The sequence below is a fragment of the Maniola jurtina genome, chromosome 17 (genome assembly GCF_905333055.1).
Source record: "Maniola jurtina chromosome 17, ilManJurt1.1, whole genome shotgun sequence".
Classification (NCBI taxonomy): domain Eukaryota; kingdom Metazoa; phylum Arthropoda; class Insecta; order Lepidoptera; family Nymphalidae; genus Maniola; species Maniola jurtina.
In genome coordinates, this window is record NC_060045.1 from 9,888,600 (window position 1) to 9,916,372 (window position 27,773).

A 27,773-nucleotide genomic window follows, 5' to 3' on the forward strand; every position below is an offset into this window, starting at 1 on the left:
TCACTTTGACTTTGCTCTGACTTAAGATTGAGTTAAAACGAGACAGATTTATGTGAGAGATATAGCTCTGTCTCGTTTTAACTCTGTCTTAAGTCTAAGCAAAGGCAGAGCGCGCTCTATAGATCTCACCCTTAGAGTTAAAACGAAAAGTCTGGCAAAGTCAAAGCATGCTCTATTAATCTTAGCCCCAGGGCACAAAAGCTAAATCTAACGTTAATATACAACATTCACATAATTTTTAGTTAAAAAATTTGATTGTAGTTTTTTTTTAATTTTTTTACAACAAAGCGTATTAAAGTAAACAAGGAATGCAATTCAAGCAACACTAGCGCCTTTTTTCAATATATAAAAATAACTACATACTTACAATTATTTTTAGAATACCAAAGCAATGTGTTTAATTATTATTAATATTTAATGTTTAAAATACAAAAACTTTTGTGTGCTTTGTAGCAGGACCAATAGAAAATATTTATAAATTATTTCCATCTTTACATAGTTCTTTACATGACTTTTTATACAGCGTGACTACATTTCAAAAATATTTATAATGATAACAAAATATATCAATACTACTTTTTTTTTTTTTGTAAAAAGAAATAACCATACATAATACAAAAGTCATTTAATTATTATATTATGTAATATACTTTCTCCGGTTATATGTCTGTCTGTTCGTTACCCATATGTTCGCGCATCGTTCATCCGACTGAGTTGAAACTTTGTTCAGTATTTGTCGGCACTTGCGTGAAGGTTTCGCAAATAGATCGAGAAATAGGGATGGTGCCTAACTGCCTACTAGTCAAATCAGCGACTTTTTATCAAACGCTCGCTTAGTAAGGGTCAGGAAGCTTGTATGAAATATATAGATTATAGAAGTGACGTCATAAACATTTGACGAAACTTGGCGTACCTACTTTTTTAGCTAAATCGATAATTTAAAATGGTTAGCAAACTTAAACCTAACAGGGGAACACGATTTTATTTGATATAGGCATCATCCCAAATAGGTTCAGCGTTCCTTTTGCTGTACATATAAAATATAAGGTTTATAAGGTTGTCTGTCAAATAAAACGGTGCGGAGCGGTGATGGTTTTTACGTATGTAAGGACGCTCGATATCCGGTGGTACATCCTGTATTAACCATTCCTCCAAATTTCCCATGTTTGGGCACAGGTGTCCCTGCAGCCAACTACCACAAACCTATTTGTAGCTTTCGTAAACCTAACGATATGCAGAAATTAGTTAGGTCTCATTGATTCTTAGGTGATGGTTTTATTCGAGCAATCAAATTTTTAAGAGATCACGTAGTCTATTAATAAATAATCTGTTCGGTCTGCTTAATACATCTACGGTCCGCTCCGCTTCAGATACAAGCACACTTAAAAAGACGTTGGTCGACTAAACTCAACTCCATTCCGCTCCGCTTAAGTTGGTATACACCCTTAACGCTTTAAATAAATTATAATACATATTTTGGAAACCTTTAGCAAAGCTTTTGGCTACACGCCATTTACTACATTACTGTAAAAATTTTGAGGTAGTTTTTTATTCAACCAATTCATTAATGTTTTGATTATAAATAAGTAATTATGTTTTTTTAAATAATATTTCTTAAATAAATTAGGTATAATTAATTAATAAGCTACCACGAACTCCGGTCCAATTTAAATCATAGATCACTGGAAGGTTAATATGTTGACGAGATAAAATAGAGACGCAATAGAAGGTACTCGTAGTCCATACAACTCGTAATAATAGGTGCACTCACACATACTACTCCTAATACGTAATTAAATCAGTTCGCTTGTATCCTCCATACAAGATTTAATTAACTATAATTATTACTGAAACACCAGCCTGTCGGCACTCAATTTGCGTCTGGATAACTATTAAAAGGCCGGTTGAGCTGAGCAGTGAGACTGGCTGAGGTCTGGTCTGAGCAAAGCCTATTTGAAACTCTTTGCGGAGTGATCCTCCTGTATCTGGAAGGTACTATTAAGTATTAGATGAAAAGAAAGAAGGTTCAGACTTATGGGCAATGTCGACAATCGCATGAATGTAAATAGGCACGAGTTTCTCCACTCGCTTTGTCTTTATTTGACTAAGGTGACCCAATACCATCTGAGCTGAAAAGAGTCAACCAAATGCCGGCCGAGCAGAAAAAATCGCCAGAGTGAGGGAACTCTCGGTTTGATCCTGAATCGATGTTATGTCAAATATTAGGTGACGTGAATCAAAAAAAAATAGGCGATTCATAGGCTACCTAGCGTCAAATGTAGGAAAATTTGACGCCTGCCAGTGATGTCGAAGCCTCGTCGTTTCGTTACAAGTTTCCTAACTGTCATGAACTGTGGTCTCGCTGAGTTCAACTCATGCCTCTTTAAAGTCTAGGTGCAACTGTTATCGGGCGTAGTATTGAGCGGACCTTCTGTTACCTCTCTAATCTCTATTATATGGCATTGCTGAGCCATGCTTGTTAGCGAAGGAAATTAAAAGCTAAAATACAAAATGTTAGAAAAATACTAAAGCCTCTTTTCACTGATAAAGCATATTTTATTTCTCGTACGAAGCTCGTAAGTTATAATCGACGCGTTCAAAAATTTTAGGAAACCCGATTAAATACTTAAACCACTACACATCACTAAAACTAAATTCACAATCTTACAAGTAATAACGATGCCGATAGTTTTTATAACATTTAATATTTTAAAAGTCATTTATCTCGTTTAACAGCTAGGACCAGAGACAGTTAAGCCGTTTTGGAATACAACAAAATATAAACGATAATAATTGTGAGAAGAAAATCTAAATTTTCGTATGAGATTACACAATTGGGTAGGTATAATAAAGTATTAAACACGAGGACGAAAATCAAGTAATATACAAGTCGAATTGCCGAAGTTGACAAAGGTCACATTATTCGCAATACAGTCAATCGGTCTAAACCAGAAGCGAGTGCGCGTTGATTTTTTATAGCAGAATGACACCTGTTTTTCTACTCGTTAGTTTTAGAACGACCGAGTAGTCGAACCCGGTCTATTTCAGACAAAAAAGGGAGTCAATGCAAAAAGGATGACTAGACGGGGGTCGAATTCGTATCGAGTCGAACGCGTAAACCCTCACGTTCCCTTTGCACGTCCGCCAGCTCCGCACAAAGAGCGCGGCACACACGATGCAGCACAGCGTTCTGCTCCTGGAGAGATTTTATATCAGGATCCGCCTCGCAGGAGGATTCCCGCGACGGTTTACGGTATACTTCGAAAGCCCCGTGCATTTTTGGTGCGTCTTCCCTATTGTACCCGAAGCCTTCGCCTTCGTATTCCCGCGGGGCGAACGCGTCCGGTGGAAACGCCGGTTCGCCTTCGCTTCGTTGGTTCACGAGACGCCGGGCGGGCGGAGATGTGGCCGAAGGAGACATTCTCGGCGGCGGCTGCGGCGGGGGAGCCGGAGCGCCTTTGAAACGATTCAAATCTAGCGAACTTGAACGCGTGTGATTTCGTATCGGTCGCGGCGGAGGCGGGGGAGGAGGGTCTTTCTTTGGCGCGTATTGTAAGGACTGCGGGCCCTCGTCTGCGTGAACGGAAGATTCTCTGGCGGGCGGTGGGGGTAGCACCCCGGCGTTTTTCACTGGTTTTTTGGGTTGCGGTCGTTGAATGGATTTAATTTCTGATGTGCCGTTTGGAGGCTGCTCGGCAGGAGGTTGGGAGTTGAGCCGTTTTGGGCTCGCGAGTTCGAACGCGTGCGCGAAATCGTCCCGACGAGGGGACGTGCTGGACCGTAAGTCACCGTCGTGCGGAAGAGTATTCGCGTCGGGTGTAACGCGTAACGCTACCGGATGGAATATTTTTGGGTCCCTCTCGAGGGCGGACTTGTGGAAGTCGAAGTTAACCGGCTTCGGGCCGGGGCTTGAAACGCTCGACGTGGGTGAGTCGACGAACTTCGTCCACTCCTTGTTATTAACTTGGGGCTCTGGTTTAGGAGGGGAAAGGGAGGGTTGTCGCTCCTCAGACTTTTTGGCGGGTTTGCTCTCGTACGGGTCGTTGACTTCTGGTTTGGGCGCAAAGTTGAAGTCAGCGGAGGTCCCGGAGCCGAACATATCCGAGCCTAAGTCGACTAGGTCGGTTGTGATGGCCTGTTGGGAAAACTGCGAGTCGACCTTGGGCACGAGGCAGGCGGGCAGGACATCTGGTACAGGGATGCCGTTCCGCCTAAGCACAATGAGGTGCATGGCTATACTGAACTCCTCGAGTGTTAACATACCGTCTTTTGTGATATCAGAGAGTTGCCAGATTTTCCGTAGATCTGGCACGGACAGGCGCGACTTTTCAAAGAATAATCTGAAAATAAAATAAAACCAAATTATGAACAAAAAGAGGTTGAAAATGTAACTCGTAGGTTGAAAACTAATTACCACTGGTTTGTAATAATTCATACTCATGAACATAAATTGAATAATTATCAGTTGAATATTTATTAAGGTCAAATTTTAGCTAAGTTAAACTGGGTTATGCCATCTTTGGCTTAAGTCAAGTCAAACTAACTTTGGCTTAGTTAGGTATTATGTAATAGATCTATTTCACCCAGCAGTTTGTCTGGACAAAAAGTTGTGCTTGTGCTAAAGCGACTTAGGTCAAATATCACTGGTCGCGAACATCTCCCTACTGTCACCCTCCTCGCCATCCTCCTGCGGTGGCGGTCTGATGACTCTTGTGGCTGTAATGCCTAGGAGGAATTCACCTGGCAGTCTGTCCGGACAGCAGGCCGCGCTCGGGCCGCAGCTGCGCGAACTGCGCCGCGTAGTGCCGCGCCTGCACTTCACTGATCGCGAACATCTCCTCGCTACTGTCACCCTCCTCGCCATCCTCCTCCGACGAGTGGCGGTCTGATGACTCCTCTTCCGTACCTATAAAATAAATGAATAAACATAAAAAAAACCGGCCAAGTGCGAGTCAGACTCGCGCACTGAGGGTTCCATACTCGGGTATTTTCTCCAATATTTTGCATGATAAATCAAAAACTATTATACATAAAAGTAAATAAAAATCTGTTTTAGAATATATGATAGTATAGTTATCTTACTTTGAAAATTGAAACACATTTTAATTCTTTTAATGATGTAACCACAAATTCGCGGTTTTCAGATTTATTGAAGTACCCTATAGGTTTTCTTGACGGACGGACGGACGGACGGACAGACAGATAGACAGACAACAAAGTGATCCTATAAGGGTTCCGTTTTTCCTTTTGAGGTATGGAACCCTAAGAATCGTCCATTTTGTTTACTGAAAACCTAAAACTCCTTCCACACCAATAAAAATATATGTGTATGAATATTTTTAAATGGTGCATGCTGTGTTAATGATTTAGCCGCGAGTACTCTGCCCATCACAAAGATGGGCAAAGTATGAAACCTGGGCGCAAGCAACAGAAATGTTTGTCACTATATAATATCTTGTTGATGACAAAATACCTTTCATCCATATTTTTCTTTCATTTTATAGTTCTAAAATTATAAGACAATTATTATTTTTTCTTTATCTTATCAGTATTAGACTAAAATACAAATAACATAATTATCAAGTAAACAGCTAGGATATGGAATGCCATTCCAACATCAGATTTCCTATCCAATTTTAATATAGGTATGTTGAAGTCAAAAGTGAATAGACATTTTCTAGACAAGTGCAGGCCATCTTAGGCTGCATCATCACTTGCCAGCAGGTTTGATTGCAGCCAAGGTCTAGTCTATACATTAAAAAAAGGAAGGTTTACCTAATAGCCTTGTGTGTTCTTCAGCAGTGTTGGTGGGCCAAACCCCCCGCCCTGTGACGCTGTGCTCCCACACTGGATGCACTCGCTCCGCTACGCTGTTGGTAGGAGTGGGGCTTTCACTGGCCGTACTCCACGGTGACCCGGCTTTCGCTCTCCTCTGTTGATTAGTAAACCAAAAGTTGTTGAAAACTCAGATAAAGTCAAAATGTAATAGAGAGTATGTATCAAGATAAATAATATCACGATTAAAAATAAATAAATATAATGAATGTGCAGGCATCAGACCCTAAGTTATTTAAAAGCAAATGTATATACTACGCCAATGAATGAGATTGCTTATACTTAATATTAGCTTATGCCTGAGACTTTCATCTTTTCCTTTAGTATATTTAGATTATTATATTGTAAGGACCTATTATACTAATACACATTATAACTTTATAAGTGATTGTTTACAACCTTTAAATGTTTAAATGATAAAGTTGCTCAATCCTTGCATCAGATTATTTACCATTTACCAATGATGGTATTTACGCAAGTTGAATCAAGATAACAAAACATAATAATACTATATATGTACTTAAAAGATATGTAGATGTATTTATTTTATACAAAAAAAAAACTGAGTTTTTTTGTTATTTTTTCAACGTCCAGATGGACGTTGAAAAAATAGCAAAAATATGACCAATTTTGAAGAAAATACACGATTTTTTTAAAAACCTAAATTCTTGCAGATAAATACACAGATATAATCTACTCTGGGTAGAATAAAATACTTATTGTTTGTATTTGTTCATTCAATACTTGTGTTCTTCTCACATATAACCAATGAACTGCTATGTCTAAGTCTGGAAATGAACCCAGGAATGAAGAAGAAGACCCATGCATTTATGCTTCATTCAATAAAGTTCAAACATTGTACAATAGTAGTGGGCACTTGTGTAATAGTTTCAATATAGTACCATCAACATACAAAGGTATCATAGCGCGCGAGTCATACTGTAACACAAGCTAGGCAGTAGCTAGAATTGAATATAGAGCATCCAGTATACCTAAATGAGTAGCCACATTGTTGTCTTATCAAATTCCAATTTAGTAAGCCAAGAGCAAATTAAAATGCTGATAAGAAAAACAAGCAATCAGTTGAATAACAAATCTTCAATATAACTTTTTATTTAGACTATAAAATGCTTGTTCTTGATTGAAGTTACACCTAAAGCAATTTGATTTAAGACTGAATTCTCTTTCCTAAAACATACCCAATGAATTTGTCCTTGACACATATGTATAAACAAGAAATCTGATAAATCACTACATTAAAAAACTCAATAAGTATGCTCCTTTGAAAGCACTTAACTGAAAGAGCGCTGAACAAATTTTAATGTTTTCCCTAATAGATATCAATGATTCTCAGAGAAGTTTCCTATATACACATTAATACTAAGCGCACATTCACACCTAATGTATAGTCAGACACCAACTGTGAGCTACTGTTAGGCAGTTTAGTTTTGGTGTTACTGCTTTGCCATACATATTCAACTTTTGGTTCACACCAAACCCACAATAAGCTATGCTATGCTACATAGTACATACATAGTAAGACTCTCAGTGGCCCATTATTCTTATACTATGCCTATGATTAGTATACATCTTGGATGCAAACTGGCTATTTAGCTACAGAACTGCAAAGCAGTTGGAATGCAGTTTTTTATGAGTGCCAATAAGCTACTCAATTGTACTACGATCTAGCCTAATATTATGACTTATAAGTAGTTTAATTTAAACCTAAGCTTGTAAATTATCTTATATATACTAAGAAATAGTCCACGGATGCATCTTAGTCTTTCTTGAATAGAGATACACTTTGTTCACATGTACTAAGTAATGCAGTTTGATTGCAATTTTTCAATTGGCTTGCAGTCCAAATGCAGCCTAAACACACAAGACCCTTAGAAAGAAATTTAAGAAACTCCACTCAAGCATAACTGTTGCAAATCACCTTGTTACTAATATAGCACATCATATAATATTATAGTCAAAAAGTTTAATATCTTATCACATAAAAATGACAAATTAACATAAGAGTTAGTTGCTTACCCCAAGTGACCCTGATCTTTGTGACATAGTTTCAGACTCCATTTCTGAATCTGTGCTCAGCGCTTCTGTAGCATCATGTGATAGGGCCTGAGGAACATCACTGTCTGACAAGTTAGAGGATACTCGTATCGGTTCATACGCCAGATTTCCACCAAAATTCCTCTCTCTTTTAGGAATATGTTGCTCTTTAGGAGAATGAGATAACTGAATTAGGTCCGCATTAGCATCGGAATTTAAAGTCCATGTAAATCTAGGCAGTGGAAGGTCCAAAGGAGTAGAAAGAAGATCAGGCTTAAGAGTCATATTAGTTTGATGTGCAGCTATTAATTTTAGGGCAGAATAAAACTGTTTCCTATTCATATGATTCAATGATGCACAAGTGTTCGGCGCCACGCTAATATCCATGATCTGCAAGATAATAAAATGACTATCAACAATTGCTCTACCCTAACATTGTTTTCATCAGCTACAAAAACAATATTTACCTGTCGCAATATATCATTCGGTATATTAGAAGATCTAAATAACTCTGTCGCCTTTAATATCGGTATTTTCCCGTTGGATTCCTCGTCACAACACAAAAACAAATCACCGAAATATCTCATTTCGGTCTCTGTCAAATTGAGATCCTCCATTATAACGAAAATACACGATAATTTACTTATAAATCACTATTATTGTTTGTAGCAAAATAGCCAAAAAACACGTATAACCATTATCTGTTAATGTAAACCATATTCATTGATAAACAGACGGATTTAAAATTTTAACATCACAAAATTTACACGAAGCAAACGAATAATCACGAATAATGTCATTGACAGCTGCCCGATAACGAGTCGCCATTACTTGATTACAAAAGTAGAGTAAAAAAAAAGCGGTCCCTACTCTATAGTTTATTAAAATAAAATAGGAAAATGGTTTTTCTTTGCGGGGTTCAGTTTTTTGGCTGCTGTAGCTCGTAGTTGGTGCTGGATTCTTTATAGCATGTCGATTCTGCCATCAGTATTTTGATGTTTTAGTAGGTATTTTATCGCATTCGTATCGGTCGCAGTGCACAAACACTTAATAAGTAGGGCTTGTTCACACTTCACAGAGAACTGGACAAAAACTCTTCTGTGAGATTTTATGGTCTTTTAAAGGGCATTTCTTGAAAATAGTATGGGATTTAGACTAGAAAATTATTAGATAGATTAGGTCCCCATCCAGAGTAACATATTCCTTGCCGTCCACATTAGGATGTCCGTCGTGGTCAGTGGGTCATGGGCTAACCAGAAATCCAGGATTACAAGATACATATTTATTTAAAGCCTTTATATGCAAATAATAACAAACAATAAATGATCACATTTTATTTGTTCACTAGCTGATGCCCGCAGCTTCGCCCGCGTGGATTTAGGGTCTGAAATCCCGTGGGAACTTTTGATTTCCCAGGACATAAGTAGCCTATCCGTAATAGCCTGTCCCCGGGATGCAACGTGTTTCTGTATCACGTAAAAACATTTAAACGGATGATCCTTAAAAAATCCCGAGGGATCACCAGGATTTAGGAATGCAATTCCTTACAGCATCAGGGTTGAGGAGTTGGGTCCTCGAGGTCAACGACAAAGTCTTTAAATATCAATCAATTTATAACCGACAGTTTCTAAATCCCATCAGTATTGATGGTGAGGTCCCCTACAGCATCAGGATTGAGGAGTTGGAAAACAATTTTTTTATGAAACAATGTCACATAGTTCCTCTATCGATTAAAAAAAAAATTACGCAAATCGGTTCAGAAATCTCTGAGATTTCGGTGTACATAGGTAGAAAAACACAACTCCCTTTTTGAAAGTCGGTTAAAAAAGTAGCCTATTTTACGCCCTGGTCAATCCTCAACTTGTCTGTAAAAATCCCGTCAAAATCGGTTCAGCCGTTCCGGAGATTAGCCTTTTCAAACAGACAGACAGACAGACAGACAGACAGACAGACAGACAGACAGACAAAGATTTTAAAAACGTGTGATTCAGTGTTGGTATCGTTCAAATAACCATATGAGCTTAATATGAGGTAGTTATTTCGAAATTACAGACAGACACTCCAATTTTATTTATTTTATTAGTATAGATAACAAAACCTTACAGTAATTTAAGAAAATAAATGTGGTAAATAATTAATGTGGTATAAAAAATTGATATAAATATGCAAAGGGAAGTGAAATAAAAATAAATAGTCGCTAAGAGAGTTAGTGCTCTTGTAAGAACTTTTAATTAGGTACTTTAATTAACAGCATTTCTTTTACACATTTACACTTTAAATAGAATTACACAAGCATATCACTACTATCAAAGTAGTTTATTAAACACAATTTTGAATAATACACAGCTACACTTAAACTTAACATATAAGCGTCGTTAATCTCGACAGTATTGTATCTCTTGTTCTAAATTAATCCTTGGTCTGGATGTACTTGATGAGGTCAATGACACGGCTGGAATAGCCATACTCATTGTCGTACCAGCTGATAAGTTTGACAAAGTTGTCATTGAGAGAGATACCCGCAGCAGCGTCAAAGATGGATGAATGAGAGTCACCAATAAAGTCAGACGATACAACTTGGTCTTCGGTGTACCCCAGAATTCCCTTAAGAGGACCTTGTGCAGCTTCCTTGACTTTCTGCTTGATGGCGTCGTAGCTAGCAGGCTTGCCCAGGCGTACCGTCAGGTCCACTACTGATACATTGGCTACTGGTACACGGAATGCCATACCCGTCAGTTTTCCATTGAGTGCAGGAATGACCTTACCCACAGCTTTGGCTGCACCGGTGGAAGCAGGAATGATGTTCTGTTGGGCGCCACGGCCGTCACGCCACAGCTTGCCAGAGGGTCCATCCACTGTCTTCTGGGTTGCGGTTGTAGCGTGAACAGTAGTCATGAGACCTTCAATTATTTCAAAGTTGTCATGGATGACCTTGGCGAGTGGAGCCAAGCAGTTGGTTGTGCAAGAGGCATTGGAGATGACTTTGTAGGATGGATCATAGGCTTCTAAGTTGACACCGACGACAAACATGGGTGCGTCAGCACTGGGTGCAGAGATGATGACTTTCTTGGCACCACCTTCCAAGTGAGCGGAAGCCTTGTCTATTGTGGTGAAGACACCGGTGGATTCTACAACATATTCAGCTCCAGCCTTGCCCCAGGGGATGGCCTTGGGGTCCCTTTCAGAGAAGACAGCAATTTTGTTGCCATTAACAATGAGGTTGCCGTCAGCAGATTCTACTGTGCCCTTGAAGCGCCCGTGAGTGGAGTCATACTTGAACATGTAGACCATGTAGTCCAAGCCAATGAAGGGGTCATTGATGGCGACAACCTGTGCGCCTTTCTCAATGGAAGCACGAAGAACCAGGCGGCCGATACGGCCAAAACCGTTGATACCAATCTTGGACATGTTTGCTGAAACAAGATAATAAGTTTTTGTCAGATATTTTGTACAATGTCAAGGTTACAAAATAATTGCTTGTTTAATAGCAATGTTGACTCAAGTTGAGATTCAGTAGGTGCAGTATTCAATAAGAGCTATTCAGTTGCTAAAATCAGCTGGTACCTATTAGTTTTTATCATTATTGCCTGAAAACTATTTTATCTTATTGGTGATATTAATTTATTAGGTAAATAATATTACATCATTAAGTTTTATTAAGGACTTTATATCTGAAGGTCAAAATTAAGTCTAATAATATAATAATTGACACAATCACCAATTCCAATAACAGGTCTTTACAAGAACACAAAAGAAATCTAAATTTGTGTTCTTAAATAGAGAAAGCAACATTACAATCAGTGTCTATATAGCCTATAGGAATTAGGTACCGAATATTATCTCTTTTATTCCACCCTATGAATGTACCGGTATTGGAGGTCAAACTAAGGTCATTTCAAATCACATCAAATAACAGCTTACTAGAGATTAAAGGGCCAGTGGTCTATACTAGGACCAAAATATATCGCAAATATTATCTCAATGTCTTCACCATAGTAGTTTACCATAAAATACAGAAAAACGCCGGACACGGCACGTAGGTGCCACACATACTGTCTCGAAATAATGGTGTAATTTACGCTAAACTATGGTTTAATTACCATGATATTTAAAAGATACAGGGCAAAATTAACATAATCGTTTTAGATAACAACAAATATATTCATTTAAACAAAATTCTTACCGGAATAAGTTGAATTGAAATATGAAATCACACACGTCTCACACCCGCAAGATGGAAAAATGAAATGTCAGATGAAGGACAAATCACAAACTTGAAATAGACAAAATAGAATACTTTGTCAAAGATAACAGTACCACCAGAAGGTTACAGGCACAAAAATAGCACTTCTTAGATTACCTATTACAAATCACGACGAGTACGGTCTGTATAGTGATTAATGAATCTAGTTACTTAGGAATTCACAAATTGAATCGTAACTAATTTGAAAGAATCGCAATGAAATCGCATCGCAAAAAATATACCTAACTAACTAGTTAAGTAAGTAACTAGGTAACTACTTAATTAATCTTTAAACTAAACTAAATTGACAAGTCTAAATCTAGTGTTATCCTTTCCACGGGGAGCATTTAAACAAGGTACCCTATTATGACTCTTACTCTTTATGCATTTAAACCCTTATCAGAACGTGATGAATGATAATTTTTGTGTCCTTATCTCCGTGGCCAGTTTTTTGTTTGTCGAAATGTATTTTGTATGTCATACAAACAACACGAAGTGAGGTTATGTTGACTCAAGTAGTAACTATTTTAAAGAAATAATTGATTTGTGTTGAAAATTGAATACAATTTTCTTTTTGAACTTATTGTGGTTGCAGTATAGACCATACTAGGCTACAACAGCCGAAGTGAATGTGACGTAGAAAAAATAACTTTTCACATTTTAAGTAGTTACCTCTCCGAGCGAGAGGGACTTAATAGCCACGCGAGTTGCTTATCTAGAGATATCTGTGATTAAGACATAGTAAAGAACTAAATCATGAATCATTAATATGACTATACATATATTTTAATATTTTATTTCTTCTCCTCCTTGAGAAGACTGAAGACTCAAAATAGATTGTTGCCTAAATTATTGTAGGAGAGGCGTGTCTAATGTTTTTATATTCTATGATATTCCATCGATTATAAGAACAATTTATAGAGTAGAGATGATAATAATTTTATAATTCTATAACGTAACTACAATTTATTTATCCTAAATTAAATAATAGTACTATTCATATTAAACATTTTTTATAAAATAATAAACTATTTCGGAGAGTCAAGAGGCTGGACCTTTGCCTATCATTCTTAACAAAAGTTCAATTTTTGTCTATAGTCGCTTTGCATAAAATGGCATAGACGCGCCAAATTCAAAATGATATTGCCATTGCGACCGACGACGGTAAAAAAACATTAATTGAACAATAGATTGATCAATCAAATTATAGTATGATTAATATTGTTATTGTAAGAATGGTAGTCAGAGTGGGTATAAATGGATTTGGCCGTATTGGCAGAGTAATTTTTAGAACTTGTTTCCAAAATAAAGATTTAGAGGTAAGTTTACAAGGAGCCAGCGAGATGTCGTGTACTTATTATGTAGACTGCAGAGCGTGCAATACCTACCTCGTAGAATGGGTTGAATGAATGGTTCACCCCATTTTCAACCTGACTAGTAAATCTCTGAATCTATATACCGACACAAATCGTGCTTTTTGTTACTCGGTCAGTAAATTGGCTCTGCTCCTGATGTTGCTTCATAGGCATTTTATCTCGTTCATCGTGAGGGGAATAAGTCGTGGTTAGTTACCACCTTACTCACAAAGGCGAGCCGTCAAGCTATTTAGCGTACCACTGTACCGGGTAGAAACTGATGGTATGCTTCCATCTTGGACTGCATCGTCTTAAGATACAAAGGTATCAATGTTACCACAACCACTGGCTACTGGTCACGTACCTATTTCTCTTTCTGTAGTCAATAAGTCTCAATGAGAGACGCTTTTCTATCGCGTCGCTTACGCCATGGCTAATATATTATGAGCTTGTCGTTAGGAAAGCTACCTTAGGTATTCATCTCTCACTGAGAGACTTATTGAGTACGGAAATAGTGAAATACGCCTATTCGTTGGTCATCAAAAAATTATATGTATTAGGTACTTACCTACCTATAGTGCGCGAAAAGTTGACAATATGGCAACCGGGGTGAGGACGTCGTGCACACCCGCACAGCCCCCGCACTAATCCGCTGCGGGTGTGCGGGGCGTCACCCTGCCATACCCCGATTGCTATCTCAACCTGTCACGTACTATAGGTACTTACCTAGATATTTATAGAAAAGTCATATTTATAGATAAGCTTTGTTCTTTCAGGTATCAGCTATAAACGATCCCGCAGTCGACATCGAATACATTTGCTATCTAATTAAGTTTGATTCAACACATGGAAAATTCAAAAGCGATGTTTCGTTCTCAGATAATGAAATTTGTATAGACGGTATTCACATTTTATTCAATCCAAGGCAAACTAGATGATACCCCCCTTCGTTGGAATTCAGGTTTTTTAAAATCTTATGGACACTCTTTGAACCCATGTTGACGAATTTTGGCACAAAGATACTTAGCTGCAACCTGGAGATGGACGTAGGATAGGTACTTTTTACCCGGAAAAATCAGAGCTCCAACAGGATTTCAAAATGTAATCCTAAATACACGCAAATCAAGTGGCCGTCCATAAGTTTAATTTTAATAAATTATTTCTGCTTAGGTATAGAATTTAGATGTTCTATTTCACGATGACCACTCACCCTTGGTTGTAGTAGCGAGTGTAACGATAAAAAAAATGCGTCAGTATTTGTGTGCTTAAACTTTTACAAGTACTTTTGAATCGTCAAAAAATCTACCACTGGTTCGGAATGCCGTTCCTACCGAGAAGAACCAGCAAGAAACTCGGCGGTTGCTCTTTTCAAGTACATATATTCAATTTACAATAATATGCCAAACACAAAAATAGCCAAACGGTCTTCGTGAAATAGACCATCTAGGTATACCAATTAACCACTGTAATTAATTAGTATACTGTGCCATAACTTACTCAACAGATAAGAAAATTAAGGTGTTTAGCGAAAAACTCCCTTCGAGCATACCGTGGCAGTCCGCTGACGTGCACTATGTGGTGGAAGCTTCTGGAATGTTCACTAACCTCGAAAAGGCATTGGTATACCTTTCCTAATATTTTTTTACCACTAAAAATACGCATATACTTATGAGTAAATAATGTAATTAACAGAATTGAGACAAATGCAACTTTCATCCGATCACCGAGTCCATAATATAGCATGGCCAACTCTTTTTGTTCATCAATCAAAGTTTCTGCCTCAGACATCTATACTAATAAATAAAATTGGAGTGTCTGTCTGTAATTTCGAAATAACTACCTCATATTAAGCTCATATGGTTATTTGAACGATACCATAACTGAATCACACGTTTTTAAAATTTTTGTCTGTCTGTCTGTCTGTCTGTCTGTCTGTCTGTCTGTCTGTTTGAAAAGGCTAATCTTTGGAACGGCTGAACCGATTTTGACGGGACTTTCACAGGCAAGTAGAGGATTGACCAGGGCGTAAAATAGGCTACTTTTTTAACCGACTTTTAAAAAGGGAGTTGTGTTTTTCTACCTATGTACACCGAAATCTCCGAGATTTCTGAACCGATTTGCGTCATTTCTTTTTTAATCGATAGAGGAACTTTGCGACATTGTTTCATTAAAAATTTGGAGTCCAACTCCTCAATCCTGATGCTGCAGGGGATCTGACCAATCCACGCGGGCGAAGCTGCGGGCATCAGCTAGTATTAAAATAAAATTATGCCATATTGTTTATTTTTCTTCATTTCTACCTTCGCAATCTAAATCCATCCATAGATACCTGTAACATAATGTTAGAAATGCAAAAGTGTGACTGTCTGTCTGCTAGCTTTTCACAGTCCATCCGCTTAAACGATTTTTACCGTCCTACCGAAGAATACTCATAAACAGGCTTTCCTCCTTCCCTTTCCTTTTCAGGGTCACCTGGCGAATAAGAGTGTCAAAAGGGTAATAGTTACAGCACCCACGGTTGACGTTCCCATGCTGATATTGGGAGTGAATGAGGAGCAAATCAATGCAGGTACCTACTACTATACTACATAATAAGTCCGAACATTATAAGACCGAAAAGTTAGAGCTCGGGAATCGAATCCCAGTCCCCTCGAATAGGAGGCCGACATCTTAACCACTGGACCTATCACCGTTTTTGACCTCTTGGTCCTTTTGTAGAGGTTGTTGAACTTGGCGATCAGTGTTTACAAATCCTTAATTTTTTTAACTTTTGTTTTTTTTATCATGCAAATTGTTTATATAATAATTCAGAGATTATTCAATAGGTCACAGGTCAATTGTGAGAGAAAACATATTCGTACCGTCATAAGTAGATTAAAAAAAAAATTATCACATTACGTTTCGACGTCAATGTATTAAAAAACTTTGGAAGGGGCAAAGACAAAGTTCAAAACAACAGTTGAAAACGTTCAAAATATCGATATGGGTAGGTATCTGAAGTTAGGTTTTTGTTAGGGTGAATATACCTACCTAGGAATAGGTATCTTCTAGGCAGGCGCGTTCCGCCTTAGGCTGCATCATCACTAACTATTTGGTGTGATTGCATCAAGCGCATGCTTTTAAATAATAGTAAAAAAAAGGTTGCGTATATGGACAAAATACTTTTCAGGGTTAAGTACCAAAATTTGATGCTACAATTGCTTAAAAAATTGCCCATGTAACCGTACGTACCATAATGCTTGTATGCCTATTTTATTATTATGTGACATAAGTACTAAGTAGTATAGATTGTTACGGCTATTCTCACGATTCACGTATTAAGTCGATGTGAGTGCGACTAGTTTCGAACCCATCCGGGGTCTTTTTTATAGGGATTCAGCTCACTGCGCGTCGTGAAACTAGTCGGGCTTATATCGAGTAAATACGTGAGTATAGCCCTTAACAATCTACACTTATGATGGAAATCACTCATGATATAAGTAGAAACTTTAAGCAAACCATTATTTTGAAATTTATCTATAGAAAAATATCTTGGCCTACTCCTTAGATCAAAAAGTGGTATCCTGTGCATCTAGCACGTTGTACTGTCTGGCGCCAATTGTCAAGATCCTGGAGGACAAGTACGGAGTGGCAGAGGGGTTCATTACCAGCATACACGCTATGACGCCATCTTTGAAACCCTTGGACGGGTTGTGTTTGAAGGGAAAGGTATACGTTCACAAAATCTAAGACCCGATAGCGAAGCAGGGATGTATTCAGTAGAAATGAAAAATCTGATTGGTCTGTTAAATATAATATCTTTGCCCATTTTCACTTTGGTGGATAGGGGATTCGTAAAATGTGTGCTATTTGCAACTGTTCAGTACTTTTGTTATTTTTTATAATCAATATTTTAGTATGGAGCCTAATCTATCTATACGTCCGCCATTTTTCTTCTTTTCAAATAGCGACCACGCATAAAACCTGCATTCATCAATACAAACAAGTATTGTATGAGACAAAATCTTCCAGTCACATTTCCGAGATATAAGCTATCAAAGTTGTACTGGTGGCTAGACACTCATGACTCCATAAGCTCCATAAGAATAAACATTCTTAATAGTAACCATCGGTAGGAATACAATAAAATTTTATTGATTCTGGAATCTTTATCAGCCGTGAATTTTTCAACCCAGCATTGGCGCGACCATAGAAGCATCCACCAGAACATAATCCCCGCGGCCACGGGCGCTTGCAGGGCCCTCGGCAAGATCATACCAACAGTGAAGGACAAACTCACAGGGTTGGCGTTTAGAGTTCCCATCGTCAATGTTTCCGTACTCGACATCACTGTGCGGTGAGTCGTATGTAATAACCTATAACGTACGGCATGAGAAGACGCAGATTTTGTTTATTTTCATTTGATTTTCATGAATGAATGAAATGAAAATCAAATGAAAATAAACAAAATCTGCGTCTTCTCATGCCAATATGGTGCCAATGACTTAGACAGATAGGGGAGCCAACATAACGCCGTAGGAACTATTCGTTGAAACGCTCTATAGTCACCTTGGTTTTGGTAAATAAATTCTTAAGATACCCGGCTTCCTAAGAAAGATATCGAGTTATGCAAGATTTTTACCTACTGAAATAAAACCCTGTCGGTAGCCACCCTCAGCGTATATTAGGAAGTTCCGAAATCCCTTATACACACATCGGTGCCACTCTTGCGCGACGCCCATAAGGGCTAGTCTCAAAATAATTTATCCGATTAGCTGATTGTGCAAAACCACGATTGACATGAAAACGCAAAAGCCTAAACCCGAAACCGACGAGACGTCGCAAGTAAAACTGTGAGTTTGATTATTATTAGTAGGTACATATTAATAAAGCAAAAATATTTCAGGTTGACTAAAGATACAACGATACAAGATATTATCAAGTGCATCGAAACAGAAAGTAAATCAACCATGACAAATATTATAAAAATATCTAAAGACCAAGAGGTGTCGTCGGACTTTTTGAGCGACAAAAACTCTTGTATCTTCGATGCTAATTCAAGTTTACAATTGAATCCTAAGTTCTTTAAACTGATTTGCTGGTACGAGAACGAATACTCTTACGCATGTCGGGTAGTTGATTCTATAAAATATTTTGAGGAAAATCATTGCAAGTTAGCGTTGACGACCAAAATTCCTTTTGATCGCATTGTTTGTTCAAATCAGACGATTCAAAGAAAAGTTGTTCCAGATTTCAGTAAAGAATATATCGTTTCTAATTGTTACATGCCAAGTAATCCAAAAATATTATTTAGTTCGTCAAAAGGCACTGGTTTTAAAGCCAAGTCACTACAGAGGCAAGTGACTTATGAAAAGGCTGCATCACTTCGAAATTCAGGATCTAATCAATTAGCTTTACGGGAAACTAAAAAAAGTAACGATATTTTCAAAGTGTGGAACGATGAAGTACAAGTCTCAACGCCTCTGATAAAAGAAAATACGAATTCGTTTTTCCAAAGCTGTGTCTTGTTGGGACCAACATATATCCAAAACAATAATTACCAAGACACTAGAGAACGCTTGGAAGAAGTAAAAAAGGAGTTTTCCAAAATGGTGGATATGACTGAGAACTTATTAAACAAACCAAACAAAAATAAATGTAAAATAAATATTTTAAAAGAGAAACTTGAAAATGAAGTAGGGAAGGAAAATACGAAACAGAAATCCTACAATACACGAGCTACTTTACCTACCGATGGCAAAACTGATGTACCCCAAACAAGTTTTAGTAATGATAATGAAGATCTCTTTACAACGCACAATAAAGAAAACGCCGACATTTCAATGGTTAAGAATACTAGTGAGTTCTATGATTTATCTAACGCAGAATGTAAGAAACAAAATCAGTACTTGGAATCTAAATGCAATGAAAATATTATATGCTTCAGTTCTAAAACCCCGGGCAAAAAATCCTTAACTCTGTCAGACAGTGAAGGTGAAGAAGAAGTTGATTCTTCAAGAGCGAATGAAGAGTTGGTTAATCAACAAAATCTGGGGAAAACAATGTGTAATCCACAGACAACTTCTAAATTGATCAATAATAACATAAATCCTAATAAAACAGAGTCCTTTGATAATAAAGCTGATCTCGGAAGTTCTGATATTCTCACTGAGAAATTAAATCAACATGATTTTCAGCATGACGAGGTAAAAAAGGAAATAAGTCAAAAAAATTGTTCAGACATGATCTTGACCAATAAAGACGACAAAATATCATCTAAGCGTGACTTAAATAATACAGAATTAACAGTAACGTATACTAAACCAGAATCCTCTAAACCTGAGGATGGTAAAATTACTAAAAGGGATGAAAAACTGAAGAAAATAATAGAAGGTATAATGAAGATACTGATCCCAGAAGCACTGGAAGACAAAACGCGTAGTCCAAGTCTCGTGAATACGAACACTACGATAAGCAACGGGGAGGCCAATAAAAGCTTAGACATTTACGACAAAATAGACAGTGCTAGTGGTACAGATTCAGAAAACTCATTCCAACTCAATGAAAAGACCTCTCAAGTTATTGATATTAAAGACTTGACAAGTTCCGCGGAAGAAATGGCCCGTTTGGACAAGATCTGCAGAATTATTGAGATATCTGACGAAATGTCTGATAAATTATTCTCCGCGTTGAACTATAATGATGAAAATATAAGAAAGAAAAAGTGGTCCTTTAAAGATTTGTGTGAGAGGTTAAAATTAGATGAATTTTGTAATAATGTGTTTGGATCGCAAAACTAAAGCATAAACATTACTGGCAATTATAAAAGCGAAGTTTATATTAAAAATTATTTAATTTCAATTTTTAAGGCACTTTTAATTACACTATATTTCGTTTATAAAATAAACCCTGGCAACATAAAACAGTTTGTATAAAAATAAAAAAAACCCTTAACAACTATTATATATGTATGAGTAAATTGTAAAAGAATGATAATGCAGGTACAAATGTTTCGTATGGGAACAAACTTAACAAATAAAGAAAAATTAATACTAATGAGATTTCGTCATTAGTCATTACTCTTACCCGTAGCTATGTGTTATGGAATCTGAATTTCTTATTAATTTCATATTAAGTTGAATGACTGATTTGGAGAATATGGAGTTGTCCATTTCAACAAAATCGGCAATGATGACATTGACTGGAGTGGGTCCGTTTTGGTCTGCAGGCCTTCCCGGAGTGAACTCCGCTAGTTTCGGATAAATCTCGTTCTTGACGGGCTTAGCACATCGCTCACGTAGATTGGATATCCATCTGAAAATTCAATAGTTTAATCAAGAAATCGCACAAAGAATCATTTGGATTGCTTGTGCGTTAAATCGCTTGGTGGACGTTTTTGGGCGTTAAGAGGTCCTTGTGCCAGATACTTTGGAAATTATGGATTCTCCAATTAGCTCCACCGAGAACCGAACCCAGGACCTTACACTTATAGGTTTTTTTAAACTCTTGTCACTAATACAAGAGACGGCTGCTACCTCTGACGTGATGTCAGAGACGTTTGTAAGTTTTTTTTTAAAATACACCTTTGAGAAAACTATAAAAACTCGCAGGCATGAAGTTTCTTCACGATTTTTTCCTTCACTATAAAAGCAAGTGATAACTTTGAGAGGTTCTTGCCCAAGATCAAACCCTGGACTCCCCAAACAGGAGGCCGAAGTCACTTAATCACTAGGCTATCATCATTTCTAACTTAATACTTATCTAAAACTTAGACACTTGGAATAGAAGTATGGAATAGCAAATCTGCTCACCTAAATATAATAAACCCAGGCGTAGGCGTTAAAACGGCTTGATGCACAAATCCCATGCCAGGATGACGCTTGACGTTCTTGAGGAAGTCCAGCAGACCCCGGATGCTGTCCTGCTGAGGCCAGGGTGACGGCAGCATTTGCGGTTGCCAGAACTCCCCAGTCGAAAGTACTGACGGGTGTCGGTACACAACTATTACCTGAAGTTGGCAACAAGTTATTCAATAACATTTGTAACCAAACGATATTTCATATTTTATATTCACTAGGGGATGCCTGCGGTTTCGCCCGCGTGGATTTCAATTTTTTTAAATCCTTTAGGACCTCTTTGTTTGTCCGGGATAAAAAGTAGCCTATGTCCTTCCTGGGGATGTATCCCAAGTCTATACTAAATTTCATTAAAATCGGTTAAGCGGTTGGGCCGTGAAAACGTAGCAGATAGACAGACAGGCACACTTTCGCATTTATAATATTATTAGTATGGATTTTCATTTGTTTCGCGGATTTTAGGCAAGAGCAATACAACCATACTCGTATGGTTGTATTGCACAGAATCATACTGCGCATACCCATGCGCAGATAGATTCTGTGTAAGATTTTTAATTACGATACTAGTTAGCCCTTGGCTGCGATCTCACCTGATGGTAAGTAATGATGTAGTCTAACATGGAATCGGGCGGGTATGGCTGTTTCCTTAAACCCATATCCCTGGATCGGTTACTACGTGGCAACGTACCGGAACGCTAAATCGTTTGGCGGCACAGCATTGCCGGTAAGGTCCTACCCAAATACCTACCCAATATAATGACACTGTAGTCAAGTAAAATGGCTTCAGAAGTATAATCACCTGTTGTCGTAATCTATACAGAGAGTTGAGTGTGACGCCATTTAAATCAGGCTGCCTTGGAACGAGTTGAGGGCCAAATAAGTTGAGCACATATCTAATGAGCTTCTGGTGGTCTTCAGAGGTGAATCCATAGAAATGTTGGAAATCTAGTATAACCACCTGAAACAATTTACACTCCAATCAGTTTCGTAAACAAAATTTTAACCAAAAGTGTACACAGGGTGTATGTGGTAATATAGTTGCAATAAAAGACTAAAAGTTAAGTATATCTTGTTTTTACTTTTTACACTAAGAAACCAATACTTGTTGAAAATTAATTTAAAAAAAATGGTTGTTTGATATCTGGATCCAACAAAGGATACAGAAGAAACATAAGGCATGGTAAACATATTCTTTTGAAAAAGCGCCTTATCATTTTAATATTCTCTGCACAATTATAGGAGTAGGTACAGCAACTGCAGATTTAGGAAACTTTACATGCAGATTTCGTTATAACATAGAATTAAGGTCTGGTAGTTTATCAATAAATTAGTATAAGAGAGTCCAAGTTAGTCATTAAGAAATGTTAACTATCTATTCTCATGTTAGTTAATGACAAATTCCTGAACAGCCCACATTGGCAGTTCTTCTGGTGCTATAATATATGGTCATAGATGGCAGTAATCACTTAACGTCAAGTGACACTGTTTGTTTGCTCGCTATTTTTATTTTTAACAAAACTCAAAGTGAAAAACTTACTTCATGAGGATGCTGATCAACAAAGTCCTTGACTTGTTGAAGTGGTTTAGATATCTCATCTGCATACATCCCATGAGTGAAAAAGAATTGGTCTACACCCGTTTTGGTTGCTAGTCTCAGATCTAAGTACCTGGAAAGTAATACTCTGTTCTATACAAATCTAAAGTTTATGTACGACACAAATAAAAAAAATAAAAAAACTGTTATACACTCCTGTGGTGATCCCTAATTGATAATACTAACACCCAGAGTAAAAATCTACAGCAAAAATTACTGATAACATCAAAATGAAAACTACTTTAAAGCATTAGGTTTTTCATAATATGATTCAGTTCAAAATGAAGCAAAATATTATAATATTTTTAGAGTGCTTTGTTTACTGATATCTTCTTTGCATTAATTTTTGTTTTAAAATAATAAACTTTAATATAAGATATAAGACACAGATTAAAAGAAAAAAATGGACAGAGCAATGTAAATAATATTATTTAAATGAAATTTTCAGAAAACCGGAGCCAGTTCAGTGTTAAAGTTTATGCATCACACAATCGTATAATGGTATGACTAACATATTTTAAACTGGTTTTGCAGAAATGCTACTTTATTGCCCATTTTCTATCTAACTTTTTCTTAAAGCTTTGGTCCAAATCACGTGAATCCCATGCAGGATGCCGAATGTGAATAGTTTTTATGTGTTTAGAGTTAGACAGTGAATGAAGTACCTAATGCCAATGAGAAGTTGCTGTAAGGCATCAAAGGCCTGTGTTATTGTCCATCGTAAAATCGTACCTTTGAATAATGGGTACAGTTTCTTTAGTATGGGCTCTGCGTCAGGCGCTAGGCTACTGTTTCTCGTTATCCCATATGTCATTGAATCATGACTGCCTGAAAATTAGATATGATTCATATTTTACCACATTATTCACATCATGTTTGATAAATCGACGTGATATATGACCATAGACCCTTAGTTAGTGCCATATACCCTTTCATTGCTACATGACAAACATTCAATCAATCTTATCAGTTCACACAAGTTTCTATGAGTTTCAGAGTCTGCAGGGTTGTTACATTGGAGTTTTAAACAAATTCTTTGAGTCCTTTTATGTCGCATGGCACTACTAGGTTCATTATTTTTGGTACATTGGCTGATTGATTTATCTGTCTCTATACTTCTAGATATCTGTACTACTAATTAACTGCAAGTGTGTCTATCTTTTAAACCCTTTGACAACTCTACTGCTAGATCTTTTTACAGATATGGCTTGCATCTTGGAGTTGTAAAAACTAATTTTAACAAAGCTAGTCAATTTAATAGGTACACAAATAGTATAAAGCTCTGTTCTAAAGGGTATTGTAGTCAGAATTTACTTGAATGACCAAGTAAAAGAAATTAATTATTATACCTGGTATGGCTAAATAAATAAGTGGAATGTACTTTAATTGTTCTGGCAGATCTCTCATCCAGTTTTCAAGATCAATACTTTGTGCAGATCCATTTTCACTCATTATTGCACCTGTAAACAACCAATTTATATGTCAATCAATGTTCTTTAAATTAAATTTCTTATTTTAACAAACTGCTATAAACAGAGAATATAAAGTACCTTTTAGAAGATATTCAAGTTACGAAATACCTTTAAACCCAAATTATACTCGCAGTAACTAGGATACGAGACAGTAACTGTACACAAAGCACCGAATAAATTAACCATCTCACGTCATCGTACTGCGGCGTGCTAGTTTGAGAGGACGAAGGCCCTTTGTTCTAAAAATATATACGCATTTATCTCGTAGAAATATGATTGTATTTACCTGTTTTGTTAAAGATCAACCAGTTAGATAACTAAGTATAAAATAGAACTATATGAAGACTTGCAAACTACTTGGGCTGTAGCTAATATATTACTTAAAAGCTCATTATTTCACTCAAATAATTATTATTTGTTATATACAAAAATTGTAATTTTCAAAATCCAACCCAAAGAATAACCGGAATGTTTTCAGTTTTGTTGTTGACTTGTTTAGTGTCCAACTGTCAAGTTAAACGTCAAAGTCATTTGTAAAGACGTTGTCAACGTCAACATGACAATAACAATAGCGTTTTTTAATTAATTCCAATGAATAAGTACTTGACACTGGGGAAGTACTTAGAAATTGGCACTAATAATAAACACAAAAAAACTAATAATAAACGTTACTTTAGTTTTTTGTTGTTTATGTTATTTTATTTCTGTTATTTATTTATTGATTTTGTTGTTGATGTTATTTTATTTTATGTTGTTTCTGTTATTTTTTCTGTGTTTCTGTTATTTTTTCTATGTTTCTGTTATTTTTCTGTGTTTCTGTTATTTTTTCTGTTGTTTCTGTTATTTTTTCTGTGTTTCTGTTATTTTTTCTGTTGTTTTTGTTATTTTATTGTTTATTGTTTAAAAATAGGATAAAATGGGAAAAATAAATAAATGAGAGTTAAAAAAACACAAAAGGCACCAAACAAAAAACGAAGAAGATGAACATTAAGCACAGCATTAAGGCCTAACTACACTAACTAGCATTAAAAATAAACTAATATTAAGATAGATCTACCTAACTAGTTATCTACCGTCCTAAAACTTTAGATGGCTTAAGATAAATACTAATGACACGCCCCGGCTTCGCACGGGATATTTTGAACATTTTATCGTCTTTCAAAACAATATTAAACTATACGTGCAGAATAGAAGAAAGTGTAATCTTTCCTCTTGAATCACTGAATCATTATCTGGTCAAAACTACATCAAAAGAAGCGACTTTATTTTATACTAGCACGTAGAGATTCGCACAGATATTTATACCTAAAGGTAACGCGTACGGTACGATTCAAACACGATTTAACCCAAGGATTTAACCTAATGTCTCTTGGCTTGCGAATTGTTTCGTTGGAAACGCCATCGCCTACTGATCATATAAAATAAGTTACCAAAATTTTTTACGCACTATTAAAACTTTATCCAGCAGGCATATAAGTCCGCAGGTAAGTCCGTTTTAAAGACATGGATTTATATCGCTGGTGCTTTACTACAATGAGTAATCACAACTTGATAAAAAAAGACAGAAACACCGCAAAAAAATAACAAAAAAAGCTCACCGACCTGTGACTAGAAGAAATATAATTTGAATTTCCATATTTTCTTATTCAATTCGCTAGCGATTTTCCTTTTAGAATGGCACTGGTATTACTGATAAAATATTGTGTTATCTTGTCCAAGCAAATTAAATGTTGCAATAATCAACAAGCATCAAGTAAGATCTGACCCGAGACTTAACTTCGAATGAGCGTGCGATACAGCGTGCAAATAATCTCGAAATTAAGTACCTAATAAATGCAAAAAGTATGGATGCTATTGTCTTAAATCGCGATTGCTTTGTTTCGGAACTTTGAATCAACTGATGCAGGATATTCAGGCGATTGGGTGAAAGGATAAAAGTTTCGCTTTTTTTCGCCACATGATTTCGCATAACCTTGTTTTTTTTTTTGTCGAATTTGTCTAATCATTCAAGTTACACCGTGTATTTGAATTTTTTTTACCGAAGCAAATTCATTCCTAGGTAACTACCTCAATGTGCGTTAACCTGGTTTGTACAGTTTCGCTTTTCTGGTTTTAGTAAAAGAATTGGTTTATTTGTATTTTGGTTGATGGCGGCTAATTAGTTTCTACTGGTTTCAGTCCAATCCAGTCAGACCAAATTGCTTGGAAAAGACCATCTTCTGAGCAAAATTAAATTAAATTCTCATTATCTCACTCTAAGGTATGTGTGTGTGTGTGTGTGTGTGTGTGTATGTGTGCCTAGAAGGGTCGATGATCCTTCCTCCTTCATAAAAAATATGGAAACCCTGATGACTTTATCTAATGTATTAGCCCGCGTGTTAGATACTGTAAAATTCCTCAGTGCTTAAAGACCAGTCTTTCATTGAGTCTTAATTGAGTCGAACTGTAGACGAGTATATGTATAACTACCTGGGGCATAAGCATACGTAACCCAGCTTGGTAGGTTCTATTTCGAGAAATAAGCTAAATTAACTCGGTTGGGCAGCGCGCAGCGTTCAGGAAGCTTCAAGATATCTTCTCGCCTTAAATTCTTTAGTGCTTGTAGACTCTTCTTTGCTGTCTTCGAATAGTGCGTGTTGCCACTCAATGATGTCTAATTACGGATTCGAGTCATGATTGCTAACTATGGGTCTCTAAGTTAACTCAGCGGGCGATGGAGAAAGCTATGCTTAGGGTTTTTCACAAACAGGGACAAACGACATCAAACGAGTCATAGGGAGCCGTTGAATTCAGGCTGCGCGGAGACCTTGGCGTGTGGAAGTCCCTACAAGAGACTATGTCCAACACGGCATCCATCGGTTGACAATGGTGATAACGATGACAAACCCGCGACTTCGTCTTAATTTATTGAAAAAAAAATAAGTTACTGAAATTCATGTGCTCTTAGATATTTTCGCGGCGGGATTCAAACCTGAATACAAAATATAGTTCGTCATAAGTAAGATTTGTGAAAAACTTATGCTAGCCCGGGATCTGATTGGACGCGCGATCTAACGAAACCTTTGCTTCCTAACCTAACCACTAGGCCATCACGGTTTTTCGTGCAGGAAATAATGCCCCAAATTATTTGCTACAATAATGCAGAGCCGCGTAAGTATGTAATGTTGATGCAACGAATCCTGGAGGTCACATTTGTTTGGCCTTAATGCAAAAAATTAACGTTAAATTAATCAAATGCAAGGCCTTTAACAATTATTCAATGCAATTATTTAACTGATGATGATTCATATGTCATGGTTAAAGTGATACCTGAGTTTGTACTGGAAAATTAAAGAGTTCCTACGGGACTTTTTAAAAACCTACATCCACGCAAACGAAGTCGCG

At 36.9% G+C, this 27,773-nt stretch overlaps 4 protein-coding genes and 1 long non-coding RNA gene across 10 annotated transcripts; 2 read left to right on the forward strand and 3 right to left on the reverse strand.

Moving 5' to 3' along the window:
• Nucleotides 1–93: 93 nt before the first annotated feature.
• LOC123874025 lies at nt 94–3,058 on the forward strand. Its single transcript, XR_006797821.1, has 2 exons — nt 94–2,231; nt 2,262–3,058. It is a non-coding gene; the product is annotated as an uncharacterized LOC123874025 (long non-coding RNA).
• LOC123874019 (ralBP1-associated Eps domain-containing protein 1) lies at nt 2,588–8,690 on the reverse strand. Its single transcript, XM_045919163.1, has 5 exons — nt 8,358–8,690; nt 7,873–8,280; nt 5,776–5,932; nt 4,741–4,906; nt 2,588–4,340 (listed from the first exon to the last, which is right to left on the reverse strand). The coding sequence occupies exons 1-5, from the start codon at nt 8,505–8,507 to the stop codon at nt 3,080–3,082; spliced, it is 2,142 nt and encodes a 713-aa protein (XP_045775119.1). The 5' UTR covers nt 8,508–8,690; the 3' UTR covers nt 2,588–3,079.
• A 1,401-nt stretch (nt 8,691–10,091) lies between these two features.
• On the reverse strand, nt 10,092–12,232 carry LOC123874023 (glyceraldehyde-3-phosphate dehydrogenase 2-like). The gene is made up of 2 exons (XM_045919175.1): nt 12,074–12,232; nt 10,092–11,303 (listed from the first exon to the last, which is right to left on the reverse strand). Exon 2 carries the CDS (start codon nt 11,296–11,298, stop codon nt 10,300–10,302), a length of 999 nt encoding a protein of 332 aa, XP_045775131.1. The 5' UTR covers nt 11,299–11,303; nt 12,074–12,232; the 3' UTR covers nt 10,092–10,299.
• Nucleotides 12,233–13,254: 1,022 nt separating this feature from the next.
• On the forward strand, nt 13,255–20,335 carry LOC123874024. Its single transcript, XM_045919176.1, has 7 exons — nt 13,255–13,452; nt 14,265–14,388; nt 14,993–15,108; nt 15,955–16,057; nt 17,036–17,196; nt 17,664–17,824; nt 18,374–20,335. Exons 1-7 carry the CDS (start codon nt 13,369–13,371, stop codon nt 20,265–20,267), a joined length of 2,643 nt encoding a protein of 880 aa, XP_045775132.1. The 5' UTR covers nt 13,255–13,368; the 3' UTR covers nt 20,268–20,335.
• A 140-nt stretch (nt 20,336–20,475) lies between these two features.
• LOC123874022 (PI-PLC X domain-containing protein 3) lies at nt 20,476–26,269 on the reverse strand. 6 transcript variants are annotated; one of them, XM_045919169.1, is made up of 7 exons: nt 25,992–26,269; nt 24,267–24,377; nt 23,583–23,745; nt 22,861–22,990; nt 22,123–22,281; nt 21,279–21,475; nt 20,476–20,781 (listed from the first exon to the last, which is right to left on the reverse strand). In XM_045919169.1, the coding sequence occupies exons 1-7, from the start codon at nt 26,023–26,025 to the stop codon at nt 20,550–20,552; spliced, it is 1,026 nt and encodes a 341-aa protein (XP_045775125.1). In that variant the 5' UTR covers nt 26,026–26,269; the 3' UTR covers nt 20,476–20,549. The 6 variants fall into 6 exon arrangements, with proteins under 6 accessions (XP_045775125.1, XP_045775128.1, XP_045775126.1 ...); XM_045919172.1 differs by having other exon boundaries at nt 25,988–26,268; XM_045919170.1 differs by lacking the exon at nt 25,992–26,269 and adding an exon at nt 24,676–24,896.
• Between the last annotated feature and the right edge of the window lie 1,504 nt (nt 26,270–27,773).

Bases quoted from the DNA above. Each gene is read 5' to 3' on its own strand.
- LOC123874019 (XM_045919163.1), bottom strand. From the start codon at position 8,507: ATGGAGGATCTCAATTTGACAGAGACCGAAATGAGATATTTCGGTGAT. The intron at 4,907-5,775 runs GTAAACCTTCCT...TTTATTTTATAG, and splicing joins AGAACACACAAGGCTATTAG to GTACGGAAGAGGAGTCATCA. The intron at 4,341-4,740 runs GTGAATTCCTCC...TTTTATTTTCAG, and splicing joins CTGTCCGGACAGACTGCCAG to ATTATTCTTTGAAAAGTCGC.
- LOC123874023 (XM_045919175.1), bottom strand. From the start codon at position 11,298: ATGTCCAAGATTGGTATCAACGGTTTTGGCCGTATCGGCCGCCTGGTT.
- LOC123874024 (XM_045919176.1), top strand. From the start codon at position 13,369: ATGGTAGTCAGAGTGGGTATAAATGGATTTGGCCGTATTGGCAGAGTA. The intron at 14,389-14,992 runs GTATTCACATTT...CTTACTCAACAG, and splicing joins TAATGAAATTTGTATAGACG to ATAAGAAAATTAAGGTGTTT. The intron at 16,058-17,035 runs GTACCTACTACT...CCTACTCCTTAG, and splicing joins TGAGGAGCAAATCAATGCAG to ATCAAAAAGTGGTATCCTGT.
- LOC123874022 (XM_045919169.1), bottom strand. From the start codon at position 26,025: ATGGAAATTCAAATTATATTTCTTCTAGTCACAG. The intron at 24,378-25,991 runs GTCGGTGAGCTT...GGTTGTTTACAG, and splicing joins TATATTTCTTCTAGTCACAG to GTGCAATAATGAGTGAAAAT. The intron at 20,782-21,278 runs GTGAGCAGATTT...TTGAATTTTCAG, and splicing joins CCTGGGTTTATTATATTTAG to ATGGATATCCAATCTACGTG.